At 46.9% G+C, this 18,574-nt stretch overlaps 1 protein-coding gene across 21 annotated transcripts in view; it reads left to right on the top strand.

Annotated features, from left to right (window-relative positions):
* The window catches only part of EIF4G3 (eukaryotic translation initiation factor 4 gamma 3), a 499,287-nt gene that overhangs the window by 421,959 nt on the left and 58,754 nt on the right, over positions 1–18,574 (top strand). For all 21 annotated transcript variants that reach the window (XR_012654775.1, XM_075060289.1, XM_075060273.1 and 18 more), the window contains 4 exons: positions 1,756–1,860; positions 8,529–8,661; positions 10,574–10,668; positions 13,178–13,271. Coding sequence is in view for 20 of the 21 variants with exons in the window: in XM_075060289.1 (XP_074916390.1) it covers positions 1,756–1,860; positions 8,529–8,661; positions 10,574–10,668; positions 13,178–13,271 (427 nt within the window). In the remaining variant the exon portion in view is untranslated. The remainder of the gene's footprint in view (positions 1–1,755; positions 1,861–8,528; positions 8,662–10,573; positions 10,669–13,177; positions 13,272–18,574) is intronic.

Raw genomic sequence — 18,574 nt, 5'->3', positions numbered from 1 at the left:
GGTAATGTATCCCTACTGCTATATTCTTATTAGAAGAAGAAAGTACAATTACTCACCGTACAGTAACTGTGACTCTTTGAGATGTTGTTGTCACTGTGGATCCCATGACTCACCCTTCATCCCCGCTTTTCAGAGTCCTCAGCTAAATGGGCTTTGAATTGCAAAGGAACTAAGGGAGGGCCATGACCCTGCTATGGGAGTACTAGGAGGCATAGAAAATATGTGCAGCCCTGGCAGACAGCTATTAAAAGAAATCTGGTCTCATGTACATGGAATCCACATTGACTACAACATCTTGAACAACCTCAGTTACTATAGGGTAAGTAACAATACTTTTCCTCAATTCCTCCCCATCTACACACTAGCTGTATCACTCAAGGCTTCAGTCCTGCACTATTGACATCAATAAGAGTTCTGCCACTAAGAGTATGATTACACTGCAACTGGAGGTGTGATTGTAGCACATGTAGACATACCCAAGCTAGCTTGAACCTTGCTGGCTTGGGTACCATGAGCAGTGCAGCTGCAGCAGTACAGGCTAGCCACCCAAGTACAAGTCCACCAGTGAATCATCATAGATTCATAGATTATTAGGGTTGGAAGGGACCTCAAGAGATCATCTAGTCCAACCCCCTGCTTAAAGCAGGATCAGTCCCTAAATGGCCCCCTCAAGGACTGAACTCACAACCCTGGGTTTAACAGGCCAGTGCTCAAACCACTGAGCCATCCCTCCCCAAATAGATTGAATGTGTGTAAGCCTAAATTGATAGTATCTAGTTTACTATCAAACTAGATACTATCAATTTAGGCTTAAATAGAGACTGGGAATGGCTGAGCCATTACATGCATTGAATCTATTTCCCCCATGTTAAGTATCTTGTCAAACTGTCTTAAATGGAGTATCTTGATTATCACTGCAAAAGCTTTTTTCTCCTTCTGACAACAGTTCATCTTAATTAATTAGCCTCTTAGAGTTGGTTGGGCAACTCCCACCTTTTCATGTTCTCTGTATGTATATATATCTCCTCACTATATGTTCCATTCTGTGCATCCAATGAAGTGGGCTGTAGCCCACAAAAGCTTATGTTCAAATAAATTTGTTAGTCTCTAAGATGCCACAAGTACTCCTGAAGCAAAAGTTTTCTGCTGTTTTTGAATGAGAGGAGTGAAAAAATGAAACTTTTTTGTTATTAAAAAAAAAACTTGCAACTTTTTTTTTATAACAGCTCTAGCTCCAAAATGGGTGGGGGTTGTAATTTGAGAGTTTGGCAAGCCCTTGATAAATAGAAGTGCCTTTCAGTATCCTAGTGAAAATTGATTTTACTGTGGCCAAATTTAAAAGCCTTTGGGGAAAAAAACACTTTTCTTGTCAGTAAATGATGGTGCTATTTTTAATGATAATATAACTTGACCGAAAGCATGTTGTGCGTATGGATGTGGTAACTTATCTGTGTAGTCAAAATATATTGAAAGTTTGTAGTGAATTAGGCAGGGATCCGTAGAATCCCAGCCTCGTTCCCCAAACATCATGTAAGCATTCTTTGGGCCATACATACATAAGTCCAGTACATGCATGAAAGTGTGCATGACCTGATGCACATTTTCACACAGAGCAAATCTAGATCCCTGAGTCAATCATACAGTGTATTGCGGCAATGCTCAGTAGACTACTCTGGGACAAAATTGATTGCCCAAGTAAAGTTGAATTCTGATGCTCTTCTGAGAGTTGATGATGGCATTTGTGTCTTTTTATAGCCCCGTATGGACCAGTATTTTAATCAAATGGAGAAGATTGTGAAAGAGAGAAAAACGTCCTCCAGGATTCGTTTCATGCTTCAGGATGTAATAGACCTAAGGCTGGTATGTACCCACTGAAGTAAGTAAAAGAGCAGAGTCATTAGCACTACTGTAATGGAATATCCCTCAAATGAGAGTAGTAATTATTGATTACAGTAGTAGGAATGATGAAAGGAAAATCTATACCCTTTTTGCTCATCCCAGATATCTGGTCATTTGAAAGGTAAGAAGCACTCCTCCTTCCCCACTCCTCGGCCTCACTTTATTGAGGGCTAAGAGATTAGTGTTTGGTGGACAGATTAATTGCTTCAGACGTTTAGGACACTTAGGTCCTGTCTACACTGCAAATACGCACATGTTTTTGTAACGAGTTTTTGATACACTCATCCAAACCGATTACAACAAACACAGCTCAGCTTTTGTCCAAAGTAGGTTTTTGGGTTTTTTATAAACAACATAAACTTGTATCACTTGTTGTATGTCTATTCTTAGCGCTCTGCTTAACCATGTATGTATCTATGCATTCTGGGTAGCTGTCTCAAAGTGCTGGAACTGGAGACAGAGTGCCCAGAGGACATGAGCACATAACTACACCAGCAGCACTCTGGGGTGCTCTGAACACACAGAGGATTGAAATGACTAGCCAGTGTGGTTACACAAGGGTGTTCAGAAGGCCTCTATGCATCACGAAAAAAAGTGTGCCCAGTTTATTACAGGAAGTTACATGTCTCAGCCTCTACTGCTAGCAAGAATGATAATATGATTAGCTACCATGATTACAGTATACCCTTGCTATAACGAACCTGTTGGGATCCAAGCCTTTTGTTCATTGTAGCCAGGGATTTGTTATCATAGAATCATGGGCAGCTCTAGCTTTTTTGCTGCCCCAAGCACGGCAGGCAGGCTGCCTTCAGCGGCTTGCCTGCGGGAGGTCCCCAGTCCCGTGGATTTAGTGGCGCACCTGTGGAAGGTCTTCTGGTCCCGTGGCTTCAGCATACCCGATGCCGAATTGCCACCGAATCCGGGGGACTGGTGGACCTCCCACAGGAAAGCTGCCAAAGGCAACCTGACTACCGCCCTCACAGGGACCGACAGGACGCCCCACGCAGCTTGGCGCCTGTCAAGGGTTTTTTCCCCACTTTGAACTTTAGCGTCCAAAAAGCGGGGACCTGCATGATCACTTCTAAGTTTAATTTCTAGCTTAGATCTGGTACGCTGCCACCAGCCAAAAATATAGTGTTTGGCACACTTCCTGTTCCCACAAAACCTTCCCTGGGGAACCCAAGACCCAAACCCTTTGGGTTTTAAAACAAGGAGAAATAAACCATCCCCCTCTTCCCCCCCCCCTCAGATTTCCCCTCCCTGGGTTGCCTGGGAGCTATACAGATCCAAACTCCTTGGATCTTAAAACAAGAGGAATTAACCATTCCTCCTTCCCCTTTCTCCACCACCAATCCCTGGTGAGTTTAGACTCATCCCTTGGATTCCAAAACAAGGAAAAAACAATCAGGTTCTTAAAAGAAAGCTTTTAATTAAGAAAGAAGAAGTAAAATTATCTCTGTAAATCAGGATGGAAAATGTTTACAGGTTATTCAGATTCAATGTTAGACTAGAGGGATGCCCCCACACCCCACTGAGATTCAAAGTTACAGGGAAACAGAGGTAAAAATCCTTCCAGCAAAAGGAAACATTCACAAGTTTTGAAGAAAACAATATAGACTATCCACGCCTTGGCTGGCTATTACAAGGTTTTGAAACGTGAAGAGCTGATTCAGAAAGATTTGGAGAGTCTGGTTGTACGTCTGGTCTCTCTTTTTCCCAAGATCGAACACATGACAAACAAACACCACAAAGACTTCCCTCCACAAGATTTGAAGTATTTTGTGCCCCATTGGTCCTCTTGGTAGGTTTCAGCCAGTGTCTGAGCTTCTTAACCTTCTACAAAATAAAGGGACATTTACCCTTAATTATCTGTTATGACAGGGCAGCCCCCCAGGCAAGTTGTGCTTGGAGCCTGGAACATGCTGAGTAGAATCGGCGTTGGAAGGGACCTCAGGAGCGTCATCTAATCCAACTGCTGCTCAGAGGACTAAGCCCCTAGACATTTTTGCCCAGAGATCCCTAAAGCCCCCTCGAGATTAAACTACCACCTGGGTTTTAACAGGCCAATGCTCAAACCACTGAGTATCCTCCCTGACATTAAAACCTCTGGAAGGAGATTAATCTCCTAGGTTACCTTCCAGTGCCTTTCCCCCCTCCTTAGTTAAAAAGTGTTTTTCCTAACTATCCAACTAAACCTCCGCCACTGCAATTTGAGACCCATTTCTCCTTGTTCTGTCATCTGATACACTGAGAACAGTCTAGATTCCTCCTCTTTTGGAACCCCCTTTCAGGTAGCTTGAAAGCAGCTATCAAATCCCCCTCATTTTCTTTCTCTTTCCGCAGAATAAATCATCCCAGTTCCCTCAGCCTTCCTCATAAATCCAGCCCCTAATCATTTTTGTTGCCCTCGTGATGGCTCTTTCTATTTTTCCCGATCCTTCTTGTAGCTGTGGGGCCCAAAACGGATACGTACTCCAGAGAGGCTTCACAATGCCAGGATAGAGGATGTTCACATCCCTTGATTTGCTGGCAGTTGCTCCTACTAACAGCAAAATGACGGTTAGCTTCATAGCACCAGGGCACACTCTGTTGACTCATATCCAGCTTCTCATCCACTGTAACCCTAGGTCCTTTTCTGCAGAATGCTTCCTGCCATTTCGGTCCCTCATCTGTAACAGTAATGGATTCGTTCCATCCTAACTGCAGCTCTGCACTTGTCCTTGTTGATTTCTTTGGGCCCCAATCCTCCATTTGTCTAGTCCCTCTGTATCCTATCCTCTACCACTCAGCATATCTACCACTCCTCCAGTTTGTGTTCGATCTGCAATTGCTGGAGGATGCAGTCCACACCAACTTCCAGATCATTAATTGCAGATACTGAACAAAACCAGACCACAGGCTGACCTGTGGGACACTCTTGCTGTGTGACTGGCTGCCGCTAACATGGAACCATTTGATCACTACTGTGAGCGTCCGATGATCTAGCAGCTATCTAATCTGCTATTATAGTACCAATTCAATCCACGCCCAATTCTTTCACTTGCTGGTCAAGAATACGTGTGGGAGCCTTAATCAAAAACTTGCTAAGTCAAGGAAATAAACCCCCCTGGACTTTTCCCCTCATCCACAGAGCAGTTATCTCATCATTAGAAGGCAATTAGGTTAGTCAGGGCTGATTTGCCCTTATGAATCACTGCTGACTGTTCCTGATCACTTTCCTCATCCTCTAAGTGTTTCAAAAACTGTTCCTATGGACCCTGCTCCATGATTTTCCTGGAAACTGAGGTGGCTGACTGGCCTGTAGTCCCGAATCCTCCTCCTTCCCTTTGTAAAGATGGACACTCATTAGCCTTTTTCCAGGCATCCGGGACCTCCCGTTCACCATGAGTGTTCAAGACGATAATGGCAATGGCTCTGCAATCACATCCGCCAACTCTTTTAGCACCATTCGATGCAGTGACCCGAGCCCATGGACTTGTGCATGTTAGCTATTTCTAAATTAGTCTTGAACCACTTCTTTCTCCACCAGAGGGCTCATCACCTCCTCCCCATGCTTTGCTGCCCAGTGCAGCAGTCTGGGAGCTGAACTTGTTCTTGAAGACAGAGGCAAAAAATACATTGAGTACATTAGGTTTTTCCTCATCCTCTGTCACTAGGTTGCCTCCCTCATTCAGTAAGGGGCCCACACTTTCCTTGACCTTCTTCTAACATACTTGTAGAAACCCTTCTTGTTACTGTTAACATCCCTTGCTAGCTGCAACTCCAAGTGTGATTTGGCCTTCCTGATTTCTGCCCCTAGTTGGTTCCTCCAGTACTTGCACCAGGAAATTGTCCCCTACACTTTCCAAAAACTTCCCGGATTGTTTGTGCACAGCTGTATTGCTCTCCCAGCAGATATCGGGGTGATTGACATCCCCCATGAGAGCCAGGACCTGTGATCTAGTAACTTCTGTTAGTTGCCTGAAGACAGTCTTGTCCACCTCATCCCCCTGGTGTGGTGGTCTGTAGCAGACTCCTACTATGACATCACCCTTGTTGCTAGGGTGACCAGATAGCAAGTGTGAAAAATCAGGACCGGGGTGTGTGTATGTGTGTAATAGGAGCCCATAAAAAAAAAAAAGCCCCAAATATTGGGACTGTCCCTATAAAATTGGGACATCTGGTCACCTACTTGTTGCTCACACTTCTAAACTTAATCCAGAGACTCCCAGGTTTTTCTGCAGTTTCATACTGGAGCTCTGAGCAGTCATACTGTTCTCTTACATACAATGCAACTTCCCTACCTTTTCTGCCCTGTCTGTCCTCCCTGAACAGTTGATAGTGAAAGGACAATAAAAAAAAAATGGGCAGAGAAACTGAGACTTGAGCTGTCAGTCCCAGGCGGCTGGGGGCTTCAGGCTGTCTGCCCTGTATGGCTAGGACTGGAGCTCCGAGTTGTCATCCATGCACGGTTGCGGCTGGGCTCAGGGCTGTGAGCCCTGCATGGCAGTGGGGTTGGGGCTCCAGGCTGTCAGCCTTGGATGGCAGTGGGGTTGGAGCTCCAGGCTGTCAAGCCGTGCTTGGGAGCGGGCCTTTGGGCTGTCAGCCCTGCATGGTGGGTTTGGGGCTCTAGGCTTCAGCCCTGCGCACTGCGGCTCCGGCTTCAGCTCCTGGCAGCGGGAGGTGGGATAGGGGCCTAATCTTAGTTTCTGCCCTTGGGCTCAACGTATGACACTGGATAAGAATTGTTGGGGTTTTTTTTACAATAGAGTACTTACTGTAGTCGGGATCCAGGGACTGGGTTTGTTATACCGAAAAGTTCATAATAAGGAAGGGTCTTATAGTGGGGATGTACTTATTAACCATAGTGTGTGTGGACACAAATTACCTTTAGAGCCAGCCACATCAATAACTTGTTCCAAACTTGTCTGAAAATTAGTGAGGATGAGTTCAATCTAAACTAAAAATGTAAAAAAAATCTAAAATGTAGCCAGACTAAAGTTTAATACATAACCTGGGCTTTAATGCCGTTACAGAGTATAATTGAGGTCATCTACACTAAAAATTGTAAACAGGTTGTAGCCGGTCAAGAAACAACCATGGTATATTTGGATCCCTTGTGTTTTGGGGTAGATGAATGTGTACAGTATGGGGTCTAGTGACAGCATCAATCACCTAATATTTTCTTGTGCATAAAGCTTCCACTTTTTTCCCCAAAGATTTCCCATTTGGCCTATATTAGATTCTTTTATAATGTGGGGTAGCATTTCTCAGCCCCTACTGATTCAGGACCGGGTAAACTATCTCACATTAATATATACTGAGTCTTGGATTAACTGGCAAATCAGTTTTCCACAAAAATACAACTATTACTGCTCTTTTGGACCAGTTGTTTCATTGTCTTTCCAGAAGTGGAAGAAAAATGCCAGCAAACATTAAAATTATGTAACCAATTTGGAGTAACAGCAACTTCCCCTCAAAGACATCTTTTTCCTATTAAGTTGGTATCAGTTATGCTGCATAGGATAGAAAAGATAATGATCTGAAGACTTTTATAGCACAAGTGGTTAAAGCAGCCTTGCATATTATGTCAGTCTTGTTCTTTTATGAAGGTGGATCCTTGTTACAGAAGCCAAATTCAATGATCTATTCTTGCACTATATATACATTCTACTATTGTAAGTCTGAGGCTAGAAATGTGGTATGGGTTAGGTGACCCAGCTCCACAGCATCCTTTTCACTGGTGGTCCTTCTAATCTAAAGATACATGTACTCTAAAGATACTGACAGTGACATATAGAGAACAGACACTGCACGCCCAGCTAACACAGATGTAAATAGCAGTGTAGACAGTGAGGCACAGCTTATGTATGTAGAGTAGAATAGAGTGCCCTACATGACTGAAGCCCCAGGATATATACCCTACATGGGCTAGTTACATGCCCAAGCAGTGCCTCCCACATCTACAATGTTATTTTTAGCAGTGCAGCATCCTGCTGCCTCCCTGCTGCCACAGCCTTTCCCCACAAAGTGAAAGGCTGAGGCAGGGGAGAAAGACTCTGGCATCAGGAAAAGGCTCTGGTAACTCTCTGCTGACTTCCCCCTGCAAGAGCGTTTCCTCATCGCAGTAAAAGGCTCTGACAGTGGAGAGCTTCTTGAGCCTTTCACTGAAGCATGTAGCTACACATATTGGGCTTGTACTCTATGTGCCGCTATAAACATAGACATAACCCTTAAGGTATGTCTACTCTGCAATTAAAAACCCATGGCTGGTTTGTGCCAGCTGATTTGGGCTCACAGGTCTGTTTAATGTTTGGGCTCAGGCTGGAACCCAAGCACTAGGGGGACTCTGTGAAGTGAGAGGTCCCAGAGTTTGCATTTCATCCTGAGTCAGAATGTCTTCATTGCAATTAAACAGCCCCACAGCCTAAGCCCACGAGCCCAAGTCAGCTGGTACAGGCCAGCATTTGGTATCTAATCGCAGAGTAAACATATCCCAAGGGCGAGAAGATCACTGAGAAGCTAGCTATTGAACTGTGTAAGCAACTTTTACAACCTTACTCTCACCATGTCCATGATATCCCATTTACTAGGCTTCTCTGTAAATGCCATACAGCTCATTTTGGGTTCTTGTGTACTGCCCTATACAGTGCAACTGGGTATCCCGGAGAGCAGATCAAGGCCCCAAGACTATTGAGCAGATTCATAAAGAAGCAAAAATTGAAGAGCAAGAAGAGCAGAGAAAGGTCCAGCAACTCATGACCAAAGAGAAGAGAAGAGCAGGTAAAGAACCACACAAATTAGCTCTCGTTTCACTGTGGGCATCCACTGCCCACTGTTCAAAATCATATCAAAAAGGCACAAATCTGTTAAGGAATTTCTGTCCTGGACATGAATGAGATTGGAGCAGGAGGAAGGTCTGAGGATACTTTCTCCAACATCCCTCTGCAATGTCAAGCACTATCCACCCTCCCAGAGAAGCTGGTTTCTCCTGCTAAAATGATCACTGATGAGAGAGCTGATATTGTTGACAAAGAGGGTCTCATGGAAATCTGGTTCTGTTGCCTGCTCTGCACTGACTTCCTATGTGTGTTTTTTGGGGGGGAAATCCCTTAAGTTCTTAAATGCCTCAGATTTGTAAAATTGTAATTACACCATATGGGTCGTTGATGCTTAAATGTTACATTTATGTGAAGCACTGCACTTTGTTAGGGCTTCACAGGGATCTCAGAATATTATAATTACTATTTAGGAGTCACATTCTGCCTGTCTTACTCACATTGAGTAGCATCTTACTTCATGAATACTGTGATTTCAACCAATGAGAGTACTCTCACAGTAAGGTGCAATTCAGTGTGTGACAGTGTGTGATAACCTCACCTTAAATTGTTGTTAGGCATCAAAGTTAAACACCCTTTGAGATGAATAGAGGCTGTTCGTACCTTTCTGAGCTATTGTACCAAAATCAGCCATGCTAAAAGCAGGTCTGGATCCTTTTGATTTCAGTAGCATCGCACTTGGTTATCCCAGCACTGAGTTGTCTCATTGAAAGTGCTGAGACTGGGGGGGAATATCACAAAAGTTTGCCCTTCAAAATTGTGGTGTTTCTTTCTCAGGCCTGTTTATAATACAACAATTAATAATCGACATGTGCCACAATTCCTGAAGTAACTGCACCTCTGACCCCTTCAGTTGGCCTCCTTAAGAACACTCCACTTAGGTCTCATGCTTCTAACTATCACCTTGCTCAGGGCAGAGGTCTGTGACTCTCCCTCTAGACCAGAAATTTGGGCTGCAATTCCTCATGGAATTCCACTGTTGTTATCCCAGCTGGTCTAAGTTTAGTTCAGCGTGGAATCATAGAATCATAGAATATCAGGGTTGGAAGGGACTTCAAGGAGGTCATCTAGTCCAACCCCCAGCTCAAAGCAGAACCAATTCCCAACTAAATCTGCACCTCTGCTTTCTTTCAGGGCGATGACAGGCACTAACCAGTGGCCATTCAGCCTTCATAAAGAAAATAGTATTCAGAACAAAAGCAATACAGAGAAAACCTATCTTAAAAACAGTAAACAACTCACATGCAGGTCTTAGTTTACTAGGAAAATCCATTTTCTACATGAAAACCCTGACAGGAACAAAGTGCTTCAAACCCTTCCCGCAGGTCTGCCCCCTTGGTCACAGTCATGCTAATTCTTGGATTAAGTGAGAATAACTCCCTCCCATCTCAGAATGAGCACTTCATACAGCTGTCAGTTCTTTGTTTGGTAACCATCGTTAACCAGATCAAACTAGCATGTGCCATTTCCCCCAAGGGAGGAGCCACCTGCCTAGCAATTTTCATTTATTACCCCCAAATGATGTTAGTTCCTGCAGGAAACCTCTGCAACTCCCCCAAGGAGCCAGAATACAATCCATAGCTCAGAAAGATTTACATAATGTTAATAAAGTTGATATAATAGTCTTTGAATATCCCATGCCTCTATAATATCTAATCTAGGTTACATCTCCAAAATTCATGCTTAACATTCACAGTGTAGAGTTGTGCTGGGCTCAAAGTAGGGCTGCAGCCTCTTCTTTGACTTTCTCAGATCAAGTTTTAGAGGTGAGGACTGTACACATATTGCCCTTGAATACGTTTGGACCATGAGCAACAGTTTTAAGGAGGTTTTGATTGACTTTGTTGTTTTTCTAGGTGTCCAGAGGGTAGATGAAGGTGGATGGAACACTGTTCAGGGGACAAAGAATAGTCGTGTGCTTGATCCCACCAAATTCCTTAAAATTACCAAGGTAAGTATCAATGGACTGAGTCACTTAATGTTGACAAAGCTACTTTGATATTAGTTTGAGAAATTTTTGTTTGTTTAGATCTATGGAGGAAATGGTTTGGTGCTTATAGGTACAAAGAGGCGCAAGTGCAGAATCTTGCCTTACTATTTTTTCTAGGTTGTTCTAATTCGTAAAATCTTTGGGGAGGCAGATCTGAGCTGATTGTAAATAAAACATTGCGCAAATGTTATTAGTTCTGAATGTTCAAAGATTATTTGAACTAAGGAAAGACAACATGAGTACACATTTTTTAAGATTCATAATGATCCTTTTTTGATCCAAAATTTTCTTGAGTTGAAAAGAGAATGTGAAATTCAGGTACTGTCTTTGACAGGGAATAATACATCAAGCAGCTATCCCACGAGGCCTCTCAAATGCCTTGGAAGGCCTGCCTGTGGTTATCATGGAGGCAGAACTCAGGAAGATTCTTGGAGTTCAGTTTCTAGCCTCTGTTGGCAGAGGTGCCCCACCATACTCTCAGTACATAGAGTCCACAGTATTCTCTCAGTTTTGCCTCAGGCCTGATAGCAGGCTCCTTGTAGAGTACAGTTTTCTGAGAATTGGCGCTTGTATCTTTGTGTCTCTTGTCCAGACCCTTTTTTTATGAACACCATCCTGTCCACTTCTGGATCTTCCAGAGAGAGGCCCAGGATGTCACCTTGTACTTCTGTACTTTCATGATTCTCATTCTGTTTTTTGGACTCCCCTCCTGCAAATACACAGGGAAGAAGAGCAGGACCGGCTCTAGGCACTAGCGTTCCAAGCATCTGCTTGAGGCAGCACTCTGGCCCCTTTTTTTCTTTTTTTTTGCTTCAGCACCTACACTCTGCTCCCCCCCACACACTTTTTTTTTCCTTTTTTTTCTTTTTTGCTTGGGGCAGCAAAAAACCTGGAGCCAGCCCTGAAGAAGAGAGAAGGGACAGCCTCTTCCTCAGAGGATGGCAGGTTTTCCATGTCATCTTCTCTTAGTTGGCAATGCTTTAAGGAGACATCTGGGCAGGGAAGATTTAAGCACCAAGAGTCTTGGTGCAGGAAGTGTAGGAGAGGTCTGAGCCCTGGTATCTGGTTTCCATTGCCAAGGAAACTGGCCATAGCTTCCCCTACTGGCACTTCTTCTCCAGTGTTCCACCATCTTCTCTCTCCTCAACTGAACTACTCTTTGTGGAGGGAAGGGTTGCTTTCTCTCTACTTGCTGCTTATCATAGGTGGCAGCACCAAGAACTTTGAGGATCTTTGGTTTGAAATGAGCAATGAACATTCACTTTTTATTTGCAGACTTCTGGGTGCAATCAGGAGACTCATATCGGCCTTTCAGCTTCCTATAAACTGTTATAAATTTTAATCTGATCCTGCAAATCTTGCCCCAGCCATCATCTGAGCCTCTGATGAACGACTTTTTGTTATTCTTACCAGCAAAGTGGGATTTCTTGTGACAGTAATCTCAGACACAGGGTCAGTGTATTGTCCTTTCCTAGAGCCCTGTCCTTTGCTAGAGTTCTTTCCAGACAAAATGGTCCTGAGATCAGCTTTGGAATTTCTATCCAAAGAAAGAGAATTTGGTTCTTCACATTATTAGGATGATTTCTTTATTTCTTTTTGCCCTAATCAGTGCCACCCTATTAAATTTTCCTTTAGTGCCTGAATGTTAAGTGGCCTATAAAGTAGGACCAGGACAGAATACAATCTTTCTGCAGATCTTTATGGAGATTGTACAGCAGGCCTCCAAAGCCCTGTCTAGTGAGGTGGACTTATTCTGCTAATATTCAAGCTTACAACTCAGATGAGAGAAGCTTTTCTACTGTGGTTAGTGTACATACCTGTATTTCCATGGCAGCTTCATGGGCAGAAGGAAACAGAGGCTGTTCCAAGGAGATCTACAGTGTTGCAACCTGGTAGTCAATAAATTTGTTTGCTGATCATTACAAAACAGATTTCCTGTTCTTGTGAGACACTGCTTTTTCCCACCAGATCCTACAAACCTTTTCTTTTCATGCCTTTCTCTGTTCTGATCCTTGCTGCTTGCAAATTCCCAGCAGTGCCAGGATTGGCAGATTTCACAGTGAGTGGAAACCATTTATTCATTAAACATAAAATGGTCGTGTCTCACACGCTTAATGCATCAATCCAGTATTCCCTCCTTGAAACTACTGTTAAGATCTTTTGATCTTATTGATAGGAAGCTCACAGATGTTTTATACTTTCTCTTTGGGAGGGTTGCTTTCCCTTGGATGTTTTACACTTATGCTTTAGAAACATCTATTTGGGGTGTGCTTAGACACCCCCTGCCTTTTAGAGGCTGAGGATTGATCTCCAAGAATTTACTAGAAATGTGCCTCTGTGCTAATAAGGGGTCTTACCAGCTGTACCAGAATTAGTAAATGGAGTTATATGAAACTATGCATTTACAGGTAAGGAGCAAAATTTTTCCTATTTGTGAGTACTTGATCCTCTGTGTTGATGTGTATTGCAGTCCACAATAGATGAGAAGATTCAGCTTGTGCCTAAAGCCCAGTTGGGCAGCTGGGGGAAGGGCAGCAGTGGTGGAGCAAAGACCAGTGAGATTGGTAAGTTTTACCTCAGTTTATATGCTGTCCTTGATGTTGATCCTTGTGGTTGTAGTTTAGCTCCTTGTTGATCCATCACTGTAGTAATTTTGAACAAATCACCTAATGTGAAGTAAGAGGTATATATGCTGTGACCGTCTAAAATTAATGAATTCAGAGCTCAGGCCTAGATAAAGTTTGTGTAGCGAATGATCAAGAATACATCCCTTAAAGCAGATTGTGACATAACAGTTCTTCAAGTGATTGCTCATGTGTATTCCACAGTAGGTGTGTGTGCTCGCCACGTGCACCGGTGCCGGAAGTTTTTCCCCTGGCAGAACTTGTTGGAGGAGAGCACCCCCTGTGAACCCTGGAGTGGCGCCTTCCTGGCGCAGTATAAGGGGAGCTGCGCGCTCCCTCCACCCTCAGTTCCTTCTTGCCACCAGTGAAGGTGCGTTGGAACTACTTAGCTCCAGACTTGCTGCTGCTTGTCCCCAGAACTATTAGTTCAGTAGTACCTGTAGTCAGTTTAGTTTTCAGTAAAGTTTAGTTAGTTAGTGGGCCCAGGCTGGAGCGTGCCCCATGCCCCAGGATTTAAGTCGTGCAGCTCCTGTAGGCATTCTATGCCAAGGAGTGACCCGCATACAGACTGTCTGTGCTGCTCGGGAGAAACCCATATCAGCTAAAGCTGCAAGATCTGCAAGTCGTTCAAGCTCCAGCCTAAAAAAGAAAGAAACATCCTGATGGAGTTGACCCCGACCCCGGCACACCAATCCGGTACCTGGCACCACGGCGTCGGTATGCGGAGACCCTCTGGTACCTTTGACTAGTTGGCATTGCTCCTCTTCCACAGGGCGTGTCAAGAGGACCAGAAAGACTCCCTCTTCACAACAACTCTGAGGGAAATCTAGGACAGAGGCTAGGCCCATGTTGGGTAGTCTTCGGTCTCCATCAGGCCTTATGCCTCTGACTCATGTGGAGTGAAGTAGCCCATCCCCTTCAGAACAGGCCTCTCTGGATGTCTGGATGCCATCTACACCCAAGCCCTCCAGGCAACTAAGGATGTTGGCCCCATGCTCCGGAGGCAAGCCACTGCTGGGATAGCTGCCGTTGCCACCGGCCCGGTACCAGTCTCAGTCGAGGGAACGTTCTCGACACCGCTCAACACCCAGTGACCGTTCAGGGCTCAGTCTACGTGGATCGCTCTTCATGCTGGCTAGACTGTCTGGATGGGTGCCATCCGATCGGGACTCTCGGCATCTCATGTCTTCATGGAGCAAGCAGAGACCGGGACTGTGGCGGACGTCGCCAACAGTCCTCATCTTGAAGGCAGTACCACAGTCGGTCGTGGCATGACTGTCGACACTATTCCTGCTTGGAATCCCACTCAAAGTCTCCATCAAGGCACCGTACCTCCTTGCATCGATTGCTGGCTCCTCACTGTTGTGAGTCCGCCCATTGAGGTTGCTCACGGTGCAGCCACTACCGTCATTGCCGTTCTCCCGCCTTTAGGTCACGGTCCCATGGTCAACATAGATCCCGACACCCCCATCACTTCTGGTCCGGAGGCAGCAGCATGTCTTATGCCAGCCCAATCTCCACTCAGTCACCCATCTACTGGCCAAATGAGCCAGCCTGATCGACTGGCCCCGCCAGTGCCTCAGCAAGTGCAGTGGCACCATGCATTGTGGCCGGCCTACTGGTACCAGTGGGCACTGTGGCCTCCGATGCAGCTCCCAGCGGGGGTTTGCTTGGTGGCCGGAGCATTGGAAGCACCATCAGCCTCCATCCCTAGACTACCAAGTAAAGAGTCGATGGGAACCACTTCCTCGGTGCCATGCCCGGACTCCAAACAGGTGGTGGATCCTCCGGTGCCGGTTGACACCCAGCCTCCTCACCCCGTCCAGAGGAGCTCATTGCGGCCCCACCCCCCTCCATCCTGCAGGAGGACTACCAGGGTGGCAGCGAGCCTCCATCTCCAGGCAGAGGAAATGGAGGAGCCCTCAGACTCCCTGTTCAATGTTCTGTCCCCCTTGGCACCGGGCAGGGTGGCCTTGCTGCTCCATGAAGGGATGGCGAAAATTTCACGTGCCTTGTGGCAAACACCAGCCTTGTTGGCTCCCATCTCTAAGAAGGTGGCGCACAAGTACTTTGTACCCACTAAGAGGCATGAGTATTTGTATACCCACCCGGCGCCCAACTCCTTGGTGGTCAAGTTGGTCAACCCCAGTGAGCGACAGGGGCAGCCAGCCCTGACCCCAAAGAACAAAGACTCTTGGAGGCTGGATGCTTTTGAGAGAAAAATTTATTCGTCGCCAAGCTTCCAGTTGAGAGTAGCAAACCTTCAGGCTCTCCTGGGTTGCTTCAAGTTTAATCTCTGGGGATCCCTCCCCAAGTTCGAGGACTCCCTTCGGGAGCATGATAGAAAGGAGTTTAAGGCACTCGTGGACGAAGGGGCAGTGGCTGCAAGTACATCCCTGCAGTCCACTTCGGATGCAGCAGACACGGCCGCATGGTCCATTGTCTTGGCTGTGTCCATGAGATGGGCGGCCTGGCTTCTGCTCTCTGGGCTATCCAGCAAAGCACAGTCATCGATGCAGGATCTCCCTTTTGATAGGAAGGCGCTGTTTGCGGAGGAAACGGACACAAGGCAGCATGAAAGACTCTCTCATGACCCTCCAGACCCTGGACCTCTATGTTCCTGCTCCGGCAAAACCCAAGTTCAAACCACTGCAGGTTCCCGTCCAGGCTGCCCTCCCAAAATACAAAGCCACCCATAAGAAGCAATGGGACTATAAAAAAAAAACCCCACAAAGACAATACTGGCTTGCCCTCTAGCCTGGGTCCTCTAAGGGCAAGCAGGCAGGTAAAAGGTGGTTTTGACGGGACGCTCAGGGGTACCTCACCAGTTTTCAGCAGGGATCCCCCAATCAAACTCCCTTTCTCCAATCAGTTGTGTGCATTCCTCACGAAATGGTTGTGGCTCACCTCAGACCGCTGGGTCCTCTACACCATCTCCTGAGGTTACACCCTCCAGTTTATCTCCTAGCTGCCCAACCACCCGCCGCCCCTGTCCCTCTTGGGGGACCCATCACACGAGGCTGTGCTCGAGCAGGAGGTCGGGAGGCTCCTGGAACTAGAAGCGATAGAGGCGGTGCCCATGGAATTCCTGGGCAAGGGGTATTACTCCATATCCCGAAGGTCAAAAGCGGGGCTCAGACCTATACTGGACCTGCGCGGTCTGAATCAGTATTTGGTAAAACTCAAGTTTTGCATGGTTTCCCTGGCCTCCGTCATCCCCTCCCTGGATCCTGGGGATTGGTACGCAGCCCTCGATCTACAGGACACGTAGTTCCACATCCATATATTCGAGGGGCACAGGCGCTTTCTCCGTTTTCTGGTGGGACAGAAACACTACCAATTCACGGTCCTCCCATTTGGTCTGTCCACTGCCCCCAGGGTCTTTACAAAATGCATGTTGTGGTAACGGCCTACCTCAGGCACCAAGGGGCGGGGGTCCAGATATTCCCCTATCTGGACAACTGACTAGTCAGGGATACCTCCCAGTCGTAGGTGAGGGATCATGTGGCACTCCTCCTGTCCACATGCATCGCCCTAGGCCTGTTGGTAAACAACACCAACTCCACATTAATTCCAGTCCAGCGCATAGAGTTTATTGGAGCACTCCTGTATGCAAGGTTGGCCTCTCTCCCCCCAGACAGGTTCAAGACACTGAAAGGGCTCATTGACTCGATCATAAGGTTCTCGGGGACGACAGCCAGGTCCTACCTACAGCTGCTAGGTCACATGTCAGCGTGCATGTATGTGGTCTGCCATGCCAGACTCAGGATGAGGCCCTTCCAGCTCTGGCTGGCCTCACAATTCTCCCAAGCCACGGACAGGTTGGACAAGGTCCTCATCGTGCAGAACTCAGTTACCGCTTCCTACAGTGGTGGTCCACACCGAGCAACATGCTCCAAGGGGTCCTGTTCAGGGACAGTGGCCGTCCATCGAGCTGGTGTCCGATGCATCGGACCTGGGCTGGGGAGCCCATGTGGGAAATTTTCAGACCCAAGGCCTGTGGTCTCTGCAAGACCTGACCCTTCACATAAACATCAAGGAACTCAGGGCGGTGCAGCTGGTGTCTACAGCCTTCCACTTGCACCTGAAGGGCAAGGCAGTCAGAGTTCTCATGGACAACACGGCCTTGATGTTCTATATCAACAGGCAAAGTGGGGCTCTATCCTCTGCCCTCTGCCACGAAGCCCTCAGTCTGCACTGGACTTCTGTATAGCCCACGACATCCACCTAAAAGCCTTTCACCTACCAAGCACCCAGAATGTGAGGGCGGATCACTCGAGCAGGGATTTTTCCTCTCAGCACGAGTGGTCCCTACACCCGAAAGTGGCCTTCCAGCTTTTCCGGGGTGGGGAACTCCTCAGGTAGACCTATTCATGACTCGACAGAACTGACGATGCCTCCTGTTCTGCTCTGGGAGGGCCTGGGGAGGGGCGCTATCTCTGATGCCTTTCTCCTGCCCTGGTCTGGCCAACTCCTATACGCCTTCCCCCCATTCCCACTGATCAGCAGGGACTTAGGGAAAATAAAGACGGACGAGGCCAGGGTCCTCCTCATTGCCCCAGCGTGGCCCAGGGAGCACTGGTATGGGACCCTCTGGGGCCTGGCAGTGGCTCCACTGTGGCTGTTGCCACTCTGCCCGGACCTACTTTCTTAGGACCAGGGCCATCTCCTCCACCCCAACTTGGCAGCTGTTCACCTCATGGCATAGCTGCTCAATGGCTAGGTGGCAAGGAGAGGACATGCCCAGCTCCAGTCCAACGCATCCTCCTTGCGAGTAGGCGGCCCTCCGCTTGCTACTCCTACATGGCAAAGTGGTCTCGTTTTGCTAGGTGGGTGATGGACCAAGGTGTATCCCCAACGGCCGCCCCGATCTAGCTTATCCTCACTTACCTCCTCTGCCTAAGGGCCCATGGCCTGGCGCCCTTGTCGGTCAGGGTGCATCTGACAGCCATATCAGCTTTCCATCCCCCAGTGCAAGGGCACACGGTGTTCTCCCATGCTATGACCATCTGGTTCCTTAAGGGTTTGGACTGGCTTTACCTGTATTCTGAGCCCCTGGTCCTGCAGTGGGACCTGAATCTGGTACTGGCTCAGCTTACGGGGCCCCCATTTGAGCCACTGGCCACATGTTCCTGGTCTCACTTCTCATGGAAGGTGGCCTTCCTGTTGCTATCACATCGGCCAGGCGGGTCTCAGAGCTCAGGACCCTGACCTCCGAGCCACCGTATACTGTGTTTCATAAG

The sequence above is a fragment of the Chelonoidis abingdonii genome, chromosome 23 (assembly GCF_003597395.2).
Source record: "Chelonoidis abingdonii isolate Lonesome George chromosome 23, CheloAbing_2.0, whole genome shotgun sequence".
Classification (NCBI taxonomy): domain Eukaryota; kingdom Metazoa; phylum Chordata; order Testudines; family Testudinidae; genus Chelonoidis; species Chelonoidis abingdonii.
This window is presented reverse-complemented; position numbering and strand designations above follow the sequence as displayed.